Source organism: Bos indicus, chromosome 7 (assembly GCF_029378745.1).
Source record: "Bos indicus isolate NIAB-ARS_2022 breed Sahiwal x Tharparkar chromosome 7, NIAB-ARS_B.indTharparkar_mat_pri_1.0, whole genome shotgun sequence".
NCBI lineage: Eukaryota > Metazoa > Chordata > Mammalia > Artiodactyla > Bovidae > Bos > Bos indicus.
This window is the reverse complement of record NC_091766.1, coordinates 62,100,153-62,112,906: the sequence shown is the minus strand read 5'-3', so window position 1 is coordinate 62,112,906 and position 12,754 is coordinate 62,100,153. Positions and strand designations below refer to the sequence as shown.

The 12,754-nt window shown below is 50.7% G+C and overlaps 1 protein-coding gene across 3 annotated transcripts in view; it reads left to right on the top strand.

Annotated features, from left to right (window-relative positions):
- Nucleotides 1-524: 524 nt before the first annotated feature.
- ANXA6 (annexin A6) overlaps nt 525-12,754 on the top strand; it is a 46,904-nt gene continuing 34,674 nt past the window's right edge. For 2 of the 3 annotated variants that reach the window (XM_019965267.2, XM_019965264.2), the window contains exons 1-2: nt 525-679; nt 10,518-10,561. In XM_019965267.2, the coding sequence (XP_019820826.2) occupies nt 10,544-10,561 (18 nt within the window). In that variant the 5' untranslated portion in view covers nt 525-679; nt 10,518-10,543. Of the gene's footprint in view, nt 680-9,182; nt 9,268-10,517; nt 10,562-12,754 lie in introns of all 3 variants that reach the window. The other variant, XM_019965265.2, reaches the window with a different exon arrangement.

Here is a 12,754-nt window from a genome sequence, read left to right as displayed (position 1 = left end):
CTGGGGACTGTGCGCTCCCCAGAGCAAAGCTGGAGCAAGCGACCCTCCGGAATCACCTGGCCCAGGTTGGAATCCCCGCTCCACAACTTACTAGCTGTGTGACCTTCGTTTAAAAACTGGGCTTCTCTGGGCTCTCCTCTGGAAAGTGGCTAAGTCATGTCACAGACCTGATGAGGCTGTTGAGGAATAGAATTTGATCAGGCAGATTAAATGCTTGGCTTTAACTTTGTTAAGCTTCAAGGTCCTGTTTCTCAACAAAGCTAGGGCGAGCAGTAGGAATTTGGGGGAAAGCGTACAGAACTGGAGTCGGAAGCTCTGACTTTTGGTCCTAAATGGCCGAGTGACCTTGGCCAAGTCCGCCTTCCCTCCAGGTCGCGCGGGTCCCGGGACTGAGCTTGGACGGAGGTTCTCCTGGAGAGGCCCCTCCCGGCCGGTGACATTCTAAGATTCCAGGAGCGATTGAGTTTGGGGATGGGGGAAGGGTGGGGGTGGGGGAGGCGAGGCGAGCCCGATTGGCCCCCGCGCGCCACGTGTCCGGCCCGGGAGCCGAAGACTGTCCTGGCCCGCCCTTGCGCTGCAGCTGCTACAGCTCTGCTAACGGGCTCTGACCCAGCGAGCTCCGCGTCCGCGTGTCGGTCTGCCCTTCTGTCCGTCCGCTACGGGAGGCTTCCGCCGCGGGGTGAGTAGGTTGAGGCTGGAAACGGGATCGCTCCAGCGGAGCCCCCCCACCCAACTCATTGCGGGAGGTGGAGGGGGTGGGGGTTGTAGGGACCTGAAGGGACAGCCGTAAACGCCCAGTCATCGCTGACCCACGCCTGCCGCCGGCTCCGGGGAGGGGCGCGGGGACCGGGAACTCGAGGGCGCGGTAACCCGAAAGGGTCGCGGGCAGCACGTGTCTGGGGCAGCGCAGTGGAGCAAATCCACGGCCGCAGGCGGGGAAGCGGAGGCGGAGGGCGCGCGGGCTGCGGCTTGGAAAGGAGAAAAGGAGAGGAGGAGGGAGGGGACAGGGGGTGCTGCTCTGCAGAGGGTGTGGAGGAGGGGCGGGGGGCCCCGGGACCCCTGCCGTGCGGGGCTTGAGAGACTTTGAAGGCCCGGGGTTGGAGGCACCTGGGTGGGGGTTTAAGGGCCCGCAGGGAAGGGTGTGGCTGGAGCCGAAGACTGGGCAAAAAGAATCAGACCCTGCGGCTGCACCTGAAATGGCTTGTGTGTGTCCCCGAGGGAGGGCCCTTTGTGTGCTGACCGACGAGGGGCAGGCTGTCCACAATTCAGGGCCCCGTGGACCCGCCCGCCCTCTAGGGACCACTCCTCTCTTCTAGAGGAGACTCCCAGCTGGGCTCCAGGGGCCTTGTGATGGCGTGGAGGCCCCACCCTTCCTCCTGATCCCCTCAGTCCAGGGTTGGCCTTTCCAAAGCTTGGGGGCCTCAGATGACACCTCATATACTAGCATGGGTGTGATTTTCCCTGAATCCAATCCTGGCTCCACCAGCAGCTTGCAGTGTGACCTTGAAGCCCTAGCATGCCCTTTCTGAGCCTCAGTTTCTGTCTCCAAGTCCAGAACTGAAAAACCCAGCCCCTCTCAGAGGAAGCAATGGCTGTGAAAATTGATTTGTCGGCTGCAGAGAATGATGACAGATTTGGGAAGTCTTGATAACAAGCTTGGGAAGCTTGGCCTACCCAGCTCGGCCTAGCAAGGGGAAGGGGCGGGGTGTGGTCCTTTGCTTCCTCCCTCCCCTTCCTTTCCTCTGAACCTTGGTGGGTCTTCACCGACAATTCCAAATTTGGACATAGGCCCCGGAGTTTGTAAAAGAGCTCTGGTTTCCCTGGTCCACCCTTTCCTCTCACTTCCTCTTCCTCCCCTACCCAAAGCACACCTTAAATTGCCGGCCGCACTGACCCAGCCTGTTATCATGACCTGCTTAGCCTCCACTTTGGAGGTGAATGGCCTCCCAGTTTCAGTTGTCATGGACCCTGCCCTTCTGGCTGACAAGCTCTGCACCAAGGCAGAGGGCACTGGCCTAGGGGTCAGTGAAAAGTTGGGTCACAGTTCCAGGTCGGGGTCCTTGGGCAAATCCCTTCCCGCTCTGTGCGTTAGTTACCCTTCTGTAGGAAAGTCTGCTGAACTGACTGACTGCCTCTTGCTGCGCTGGTGGTCTAGGATTCAACTGTTCTGAGCCTTAGGATTGTGGGGAATAGGGTGGGGCAGAGGCACCCATCCCCCTGGGCAGCTGTGACAGTCACTCATCCATCTTTCTTTGCCTTCCACTCTTTGTTCCTGAGGCCCAGGCTGCTGGGATACAGAAAATATTTGTGGTTTCTGGGTAAGGGCCGCAGCTGTTACTGAAGCAGACTCTGTCTTGGAGTGTGCAGAAGAGGGGGCTGCCCCTGGGAAGCCAGGGACCTGGCCTGTTGGGCTCATTCCTGAGACGGGGTCGGGGAGCTCTGCAGTGTTGGGTGCCCGCCAGCGTCTGGAACATCTGCACTGCAGCACCCAGAGGCGCTCCAGCCACACCCAGCCCCAGCCTCTGCCTTGCACTAGCCAGCGGGGCCCCAGGCACACTACTACCGCTCTGGGCCTTAGTCCCCTTCCTCTTTAGAGGGATAAGAGCTGTGCTCAGGGGACCCGGCTGGTCAAATGGTTTGCAGCTGCTGGGTCTTCATGCACCATTCTAGAATTTTCCACAGAGGTCCAGTCATGTCCCCAACCTCACCCCACCCAACCCCTCCAAGATGCTTCCTGGGTGAGGACAAAGCACAGGATGTGGTCTCGACCCTGATTTTCAACTTGCCTGTTCCTCTAGCTCCATCTCAAAAGAGGAGAAGAAGTCTTGGGTCAGGGAGCCTTTATTCATCCTTTAAAACGTGTTAGTTTGGAATCCAGCCACACTCCCTTTCCTTTTGGGGTTGAGAAGCTCTCCCCAGAGACTGGCTAAGGAGGAATGCCTGAGCTTGGGTTCTCTGAGCCTCAGATCCCGCATCTGTAAAATGAGGGTGAGGTTGATATTCACCCTCACGAGATTATAAAATGGCTGCTGCTGCTAAGTCGCTTCAGTCGTGTCCGACTCTGTGCGACCCCATAGACGGCAGCCCACCAGGCTCCCCCGTCCCTGGGATTCGCCAGGCAAGAACACTGGAGTGGGTTGCCATTTCCTTCTCCAATTATAAAATGGCAGATGTGAAAAAGTGTTTTGTAAACTGAGAGCGCCCTGCCCAGAGAATCAGGTGCTACTGCTAGAATCTCAGAAGGGTGTGGTGCTTGAGGAAACAGATGACCTGAGCCTCGGGTTCCTCATCTACAAAACGGGTGTTTTTGTAAATAATAATAAAATAGTAACTTCTATTATTTATTGAACCTTCTAACTTACCAGATCTTGGCTGAACCCTTGATATATTGGATGCTGTTACCATGCCCTTTCTGCATATGTGTAAACTCAGTTATCAGATGTTTGGGGTAGAAAGAGCACTAACATTTACATAGGGTGTCCTGTGTTCCAGGATGTCTTCTAAGCACTGTTGTTGTTCTTTAGTCACTAAGTTGTGTCCGACTCTTTTGTGACCCTATGGACTGTAGCCCACCAGGCTCCTCTGTCCTTTGGGTTTCCCAGGCAAGAAGACTGCAGTGGGTAGCCATTCCCTTCTCCAGGGGACTTCCCTATCCAGGGATCAAACCCGTGTCTTCTGCAGTGCAGGTGGATTCTTTACCTCTGAACCGCCTGGGAAGCCCCCTTCTAAGCTCTAGATATGTGTTAACTTTTTTCACGCTCACCACAACTCCTCTGAGGTAGGCACTATTTTATCCCCTATTTTACATTTGAAGCTAAGTACATGCCCAAGGCCACTCAAGCTCCTCAACGGCAGATCGGGCTCCAGTCTCGGGCAGTCTGGCTCCTGCCTGTGTGCTGGGAGACACTGTGCTTTGTTGTTGCTCACGAAAGTGGCCTGAACTGGGATTCAAACCCAGGCCAGTCCAACTCCAAACCTAGGCCATCCCAGATTGTCTCCTGGGCCCTTATCCTGCCTGAGGATCAATGGTTCTGGGTCACAAGAGGGGAAGACACTGCTCTCTAAGAAATCCGAGTGCTGTGAGCTAGGGGGTGTGCCCGGGCACAGGGCCAGGAAAGGCATTTACTCTGGCTTCATTAAGGCAGGTCCTGGCAGGGGGAGGGGCTAGCCCTTGGTGTCTTCCTGCAGACTGTGGTGGGGAGGAGCCATCAGGAAAGGAGAAAGGGGAGGATCTAGGTTTTGTAGCCCAGGGGCCTCCAAGAGGGGTGTGCAGACCCTGGGAAACACTAAAGATGATTTCCTGGGATGCCAGAGGAAACTGTTAGGCCTCTTACTATATATGTTTTTAATCTCATGCTCAAACAGTTTATCGTAAAGAATGATGTTTTTTTTTCTTCTGTTACTGGTGGTATATGTGGTCAAAAAAAAAAAAATGCAGGTCACCGCACAAAAATTTGTCAGCTTCATCGAGGTGGGAGATTCATCTGTCCTTTCATCTTTTTTACCCCCCAGCTCCTGCCAATGGGCATGCAGGAGGCACTCAATATATAGGTTTTGAAAAATGAGGCCCTGCTTAATCACTAATGTTTTGTATGAGCGGGGAAAGTTGCTTAACCCCTCAAGTAATTTCCTGTCCTGGCTGTATAATGAGTTTGAAAACTGATTGGCAAGATGATTTCTTTTTATTCTATGATTTTTTTCAAAGGAGTCACTAAAGCGTGGAAATTACTCAGTATCTTTCACTCAACAATCCTTATAAACCACCCTTGGTAGTAGGGGGTGCATTAAGGAAACATACACATTGATTTTCAGGAAAAGGTAAAAAGGTAAAGTGATTCAACCTTTATATCACTCACACAGATATAAAAATGATCATGTGCAAAAGATTTTATTCTATTCAGTAATCAATGACTGGCCCAGGCAGATGTTAGAACCAGCTCAGAAGAGAATAAGTAGTTGCTTTTATATCAAAAGGAATGTGCAAATGGAGGTAAACGGGTTTTTCCACCAGAGGTGGGGGAGGGGAAAGGGAGGGAAATCCACCCAGCTTTTTATCAGAGAGGACAGAATGAGCATGTCTCTAAGAATTGTGTTTTTATAGATTTTTTTTCCCCTTGTAATACCTTGAAGACAAACAGCCTCCATCTAATTGAGGAATGATAAATCCACAGCAGTTGACCCAAGCCTCTCACGAGTAGATGGTTTCAGAGTCACGCTGTGGTTCAAAGGTGGGAAAAGTCCCTCTTGGCTTCCTAGAAGAGTTAGAGTCACTTAGGAAAGTTTTCAAAAATTTCAAAAGCCCAGGCCTCATCTGTGGCCTGTTGAGTCTCCAGAGGTGGTCTTATGCTTTGCTAAGTTTGAAAAACTCCCCAGGAGGTTATTAATGAAGTCAGAATTGAAAAAGCACAGATTTTGACGCCAGAAGACTAGTTAGAAAGTGCTAGTGAAAGTGGAAAGTGCTAGTGGAAGCTGGTTTAGGGGGAAAGAGGGTGTGGTGGTGGGTGAGGAGGAAGAGGAGGGCAAGCAAATCAGGAAGGATGTCAAGGGCCTTGAATGCCGAGCTCAGAGGGCCTACATTGAAGAAGGCCTTTGGAGAGGAGTGGGCAGTCCCTTGGGCACTCCTGGGGCACAGAGGTTTGGGTGATTTTTTTGCATGATTTTCCAGATTATTTATAAAATTTTCCTCAATTTGCCCTTACCCTCCACACCTGACCTCATACTCAACATCTCTCTCCTCCCCAAAGTGCACTCAATTCCTCCAAAGCCGGCAGGCTGCGTTTTGAAGACAGAAGTGCTTTTTCTCGTGCTGGTGCTTCTTCTCCCCTCTTTCTTCTCCTTCCTCTGCTTCATTCCATTGAGTCCATATTCTTGACTTTGTACTTCTGTCAGCCTCTATCCCTAATACGCATCTTTAACTTTATATGTGCATGCGGCTGCTGCTAAGCACTTCAGTTGTGTCCGACTCTGTGCGACCCCATAGACGGCAGCCCACCAGGCTCCCCCGTCCCTGGGATTCTCCAGGCAAGAGCACTGGAGTGGGTTGCCATTTCCTTCTCCAATGCATGAAAGGAAAAGGGAAAGTGAAGTCGCTCAGTCGTGTCCGACTCTTCGCGACCCCATGGACTGCAGCCCACCAGGCTCCTCCGCCCATGTATAGCAGACATAAAAATGGAGCATGAAAGGACAAGATCAACTTGTTATTTTTATCTGTCTGTTTGGTTGTGCCAGGTCTTAGATGAGGCACTCGGGATCTTTAGCTACGTCTTGTGAACTCTCTGTTGTAGCGTGTGGAATCTAGTTCCCTGACCAAGGATTAAACCTGTGCCCCCTGCATTGGGAACTCAGATTCATAGCCACCGGACCACCAGGGAAGTCCCAAGATCAATTTAAAAAGTTGTAAGTTGTAGTATTCTCATCCTGCAGCCCAATGGATCATTGTGTCTGGTACCCCACTTTGGAGACCACTGCTCTAATGACACTAATAATCACTGCTCTAATGATTATTTTAACAGAAGCTAAGTAAGTAAGTGAAGTCGCTCAGTCGTGTCCAACTCTTTGCGACCTCATGGGCTGTAGCCTACCAGGCTCCTCTGTCCATGGCATTTTCCAGGCAATAGTACTGGAGTGGATTGCCATTTCCTTCTCCAGCGGATCTTCCCGACCCAGGGACCGAACCCGGGTCTCCCGCATTGTAGACAGATGCTCTACCGTCTGAGCCACCAGGGAAGTCCGCTTACCAGAAGCTAGCACCACTAATTCAACATTTACTCTGCACGTCACCATGCTAAGTATTTTACCTGCCTTACTTTATTGAATATTCACAAAAACCTTATGAGATTATCATTTAGAGACGAAGAAACTGAGTAAGAGAGAAATGATGCAATTCACCCATGGCCATGAGCAGTTAGAATTTGAATGTAGGCTGTGACTGCAAAGCCTGCAGTCTTAATTACAAAATGCCATGCTGTGTCCTTTGTAAATGTTTGGGATTTTATTTTGTAGATGTGGAAATTGAGATTCATGTTTAGGTAACTTACAAAGTTATAAATTGCTAGGGGGTAAAGCTGTGACTGAGTCTGACCTCCAAGCCCATGCCTATTGCAGGACTTGGACGAGACTTTCTGTCTGGTTCTCGGTTTCTGCAATGCTCTAGTTGGGTGTTGGTGGTCGAGCCAGCCCTGGTATTCTGTACCCCGGAGTGTTCCTCCTGGAGTCAGTCCTGTTTGCTGGCAGCCTGAAGGACTAAGGCAGGAGGTAGTCACAGAAGCACAAGGCCAGGAGGCCACTCTGCCTTGAATGGGTTTCTGGAATGATCTGTCCTGATGAACCTGCCTGGAAATCCATGTCTGAAGAGATTCAGAGCTTCTGGGAGGAGAGAGGCACCAGTGTAGAGTGGCCATACCTGCCAGTCTTGATAAGCTATTTCAACCAAGATGATGAAACTTGCATATTGAGGGTAGGATGGGGATAGAGAGGAGTCCTGTGGCCTTGGGGGAGAACTCTCCTAGGACTGATGTTCTGAGATTCTGCTGTGAGAATCCCTGGATGGTATCTGCAAAAATCTCTCACACCCACACTTCCGGTTTTCCCAAAGATGGAGTAACATTGTCCACATTTTGCTGATGAAGAAACTGAGGTTGAGAGAGGCAACCTGGCTTGTCTGAGCTTGTCTGAACAGAGGGGCAGGCTGGGAACCGAACCTGGGTCTTTTCCTTTGGCCTCTTCCTCACGTCCTATTGCAGCGAGGGCTCACTGCTATGTGGAGGCTTGTGATGACCTGAATATGGGAGGCGGAGAGGTGGGCCATTGTCTGGGCCTGACATGCCTTTATCTTTGTCTAGAAAGTGAGGGACTTGAAGCAGTGGGTTGTTAGATCTGGGATTCTGAAACACTGGATGTAAAACATTTATTCAGGCAACTTGAGAAGTGTGGTCTGGGTCACCCTGGAAGGGATCAGAGCCCCTTGTAAAGCCTCCATGGCGCCTCTGTGATTAGCTCCAGAGCTTCCCCCAGCCCTCAGAGGAGGGGCTGTCGAAGCTCAGCTCCCTTGAACTGCACTCAGAACATGCAGTTCTGGACGATGTTTGCTTTCTATGTATACACAAGACATGCGCTCGCTAGAGGCACACACAAACTGCTCTCAAAACCCAGAGCATTTTCCCCAAGACTTGGAGGCCCCTCCTCTGAGCCATCCAGATGGGCCTGGGCTGCCGCCAGCTGCTAAAGTTTCCAGCAACAAGGCCAAAGGAAAATGCTTTGAAGCTGGAGATGCAGGTGACTTCCTGCCCCTCCTGTGGTCCCTTTCCTCTGCTGACCTTGGTGCTCCCTCACATTTGCCCACACTGTCCCCCTGGCCTAGGGAAACCCAGAGCTGGCTCCTGGTTGAACCTCGGGGTAGATGTGGGCTCCCTACCCGCTGGGAGAGTTTCCATTTCCTGAGGCGAGCTCAATTTTGTACCAGAGGGCCCCTGGTTGTCATGGAAACAGCAGGGTTTCCTCAAGCTCCGCTCTGAGCTCTCTGCGGTTACAGGCAAATCGCTGCCCTCTGCTCTTCACTCAAGTCTGTCTGCTAACTGGTTTGGGGGACTTGAATTCAGGCAGTAGGGACACATAGATAAACACGACAGAGCCCTGTCCTTAGCATATCACCCAGCACACTGAAGGCCACCACTTCCTGAGAACACATCTCTGCCTGGCCTTGACATAAGTTGAGTCTCATCCTCCAACTCCCCAAGGCAGGAAGGGGAAAGCCCCAGTTTTGTACTTAAGATAACCTTGAATTCAGAGATGAGCAATGTGCCCAAAGTCACATGGCGAGATAGTGACAAAATGGACTTGAGTCCAGGTCTGTCTGTCTGACTCCAAACCTGTGTTCCCACTCTCTTGCAGGTCTCCAGTGGCCCCAGAGTGAGAGCAGGATTATGCGCTGAGATCAGGGGCTGGGGGTGTAGGCTGGGGGTGATGGTATGTGAAGACCTGGGAAGCAGGCAGATTAAGCATCTCCTTCGTTTATACCCTCTCTTCTGGTTCAGCTCCCTGTGGGGTCTTACTGAATTTAAGTCTGATAAGAGTTTGTTACTTTTACTTTTAAAAAGTAATACATAGACCTGATTTAAAAAGATCAAATTGTACCGTCCCAATTAAATGGAAAGCCTAGTCCTTCTTTCTTCTCTAATCCCAAGGTTGCATCTCTTCCATCTCTGCCCATCTGCCAAGAGGGCTTCGTAGCCCAGCCCCTCCACCCTTCTCTTCCCCTTTCCAAAGCAGGTAACATTCCCTTTTGCATTTCTTTTGGGGTAAGATATGTTTGTTTCTTATTCCTCCCCTGTAGATTCTGTGTCCTGACACCGCTTTCGATGAGATTGGGTGTCCTGTTTGTTCGTTCTCCACCCTCACCCATGGTCTGTCCCATCAGAGAAAAACCCGAAGTCTTCACAGTGGCCTCAAGCACTGGTCCCTTGATGCCACATCCTACCAGTGCCCCCACCCCACGCCCTGCCACCATACTAGCCACACTGAGCTCCTTGACCTCACTGCCCTCAGGGAGCAACATGGTTCATGATACCTCCAAACGCTCGAAGGGGGGTGACAGCAGGTGACCCACTTTCGTGAAAGCGAAGTCGCTCAGTCGTGTCCGACTCTTAGCGACCCCATGGACTGCAGCCTACCAGGCTTCTCCAACCATGGGATTTTCCAGGCAAGAGTACTGGAGTGGGGTGCCATTGCCTTCTCCAACATATCTGTATATTCTTTTTCAAATTTTTTTCCATTATGTGTTATCACAAGATATTAACTATATAGTAGGTCCTTCTTTATCTATTTTGTATGTAGTAATTCAGTTTTGGAGAAGGCAATGGCACCCCACTCCAGTACCCTTGCCTGGAAAATTCCATGGACGGAGGAGCCTGGTGAGCTGCAGTCCATGGGGTCGCTAAGAGTCGGACATGACTGAGTGACTTCACTTTCACTTTTCATTTACATGCATTGGAGAAGGAAATGGCAACCCACTCCAGTGTTCTTGCCTGGAGAATCCCAGGGACGGGGGAGCCTGGTGGGCTGCCGTCTATTTAACCTGTATGATCTTGGACAAATTGTTTAACCTCCCCATCCTCAGTTTCCTCCTCTATGAGAAAAGGGACTTTGGTGCCAGAAAGGATGGCTGGAAGGGTTAGGTGAGACAGCATCTGGGAAAGTGCCCTGCATGGCCTGGAGGAATTGTTCTGGTCAGTGGTCATGTCCTCTCTTCCTCTTCCAAATTCTCCCAGTTCTGGGAGTCTTTCCCATCATGGTGTGAACACCTGGACCCTAAAGAGTCCATCTATTATCCTCCCAAAAATGTGCCTGTCCCTGAGCCACATCTCTGGCTGTGATTTAACCTGAAGGGCTGGAAGCAATTGAGAAAGAGCAGGCGGAGCACATTCTCCCTTGGGAGGAAGGAAAGGAGGGGAAATCTGGGGGAGAGAATAGAGGGAGTCAGAGTGCAGAGGCATCTCACAGCGTTTCTTTTTCCTCCGCAGTGTTTTCTGCTGCAGAACCTGAGACCATGGCCAAACCAGCACAGGTAAGGAGGTTCTCCCCTTTCTGTAGTACTTCCCGTGGGCCTGGGCTCTTCCTGGAGTCACTTGCTTCGATACAGATCCCCAGTACCATCAGTTTGAAAGGAGCTGAAGAGGGTCTCAGGGTTTGCTTGCTCCTATTACAAGTCACAGCTCTTTCAGATGCAAGTGACCAATGAGAACACACAACATCCTAAACACAAAGTGTGTGTGTTGGCTCACATGACTGAGAAGCCCAGGGCTTCAGGTCTGGCTGGATCCAGGGGCCCACCTGATATTGTCAGGATTCTGCCTCCATGAACTGGGTCTCATCTGGGTGGCTTCATTCTTGGACAGATTCTTCCTTGATTTCTCATACTAGCTACCGGAAGCTCTAGGCTTCCCTTCTGCTTCCTGGGCAACATGCAGGAAACAACATAATTTATACCACATGATTCCAGGGGAAGTCCTGGGTTTGGTTTTCATTGGCTGGGCCTGGGTAACTTGGATCTGGCGGAGTCCCCGCCATGCAGCCATCTCTCTGAGTCACGTCGCTTCAGCTTCTGAGAGGCCTCAGGATGCCTGCCCGAGCAGCAGCCTGCATGCAGTCCAGGGTCCCAGCTGCTCATCAGCTGGCCTCAGGGCCTGCTGAATATTTCAGGGTGGAAAGTCCTTTCTCCTCCTCTCTCCCCTCCCTTTGCAGGGTACAGGGCCAGGAAACTGTCTGCTGGGGGAGTGGCAGGCAGTCAGGGTGAGGTGAAGGAGTAGTGTTGGCCACGCAGGTGGCGCTTGGAAATGGCAAATTCACCAGGTTGGTGTGAGAATGACTGACGGTTGGAAACCTGGGCGATCTGAAGGACTGTTCCTGCATGTCTAAATGTGACCAGTGCTGGGGTCCCTGGAGCCCCCCTCTCCCAGTGGCTGTGATCCTGCTGGCAGGCTATTTATTATCATTGTGCAAAGACCACAGAGGGAGAAAGACTGCCATGCTGCAGGCCAAGCCCACCGCTAAGGGAGCCTTTTGACTGGGACTTGTGTCTGCAGTTCTCAAGAGGCAGGTCAGGTGGTCTGGTATTCCCATCTCTTGAAGAATTTTCCACAGTTTATTGTGATCCACACAGTCAAAGGCTTTGGCATAGTCAATAAAGCAGAAATAGATGTTTTTCTGGAACTCTCTTGCTTTTTCCATGATCCAGCGGATGTTGGCAATTTGATCTCTGGTTCCTCTGCCTTTTCTAAAACCAGCTTTAACATCAGGAAGTTCACAGTTCACATATTGCTGAAGCCTGGGTTGGAGAATTTTGAGCATTACTTTACTAGCATGTGAGATAAGTGCAATTGTATGGTAGTTTGAGCATTCTTTGGCATTGCCTTTCTTTGGGATCGGAATGTCCTTTTCCAGTCCTGTGGCCACTGCTGAGTTTTCCAAATTTGCTGGCTTATTGAGTGCAGCACTTTCACAGCATCATCTTTCAGGATTTGGAATAGCTCAATTGGAATTCCATCACCTCCACTAACTTTGTTCATAGTGATGCTTCCTAAGGCCCACTTGACTTCACATTCCAGGATGTCTGGCTCTAGGTGAGTGATCACACCATTGTGATTATCTGGGTCGTGAAGATCTAATTTGTACAGTTCTTCTGTGTATTCTTGCCACCTCTTCTTGATATCTTCTGCTTCTGTTAGGTCCATACCATTTCTGTCCTTTATCGAGCCCATCTTTGCATGAAATGTTCCCTTGGTATCTCTAATCTGTATGCAGGTCAGGAAGCAACAGTTAAAACTGGACATGGAACAACAGACTGGTTCCAAATAGGAAAAGAAGTACGTCAAGGCTGTATATTGTCACCCTGCTTATTTAACTTATATGCAGAGTACATCATGAGAAATGCTGGACTGGAAGAAACACAAGCTGGAATCAAGATTGCTGGGAGTAATATCAATAACCTCAGATATGCAGATGACACCACCCTTATGGCAGAAAGTGAAGAGGAACTCAAAAGCCTCTTGATGAAAGTGAAAGTGGAGAGTGAAAAAGTTGGCTTAAAGCTCAACATTCAGAAAACAAAGATCATGGCATCCAGTCCCATCACTTCATGGGAAATAGATGGGGAAACAGTGGAAACACTGTCAGACTTTATTTTTCTGGGCTCCAAAATCACTGCAGATGGTGACTGCAGCCATGAAATTAAAAGATGCTTACTCCTTGGAAGGAAAGT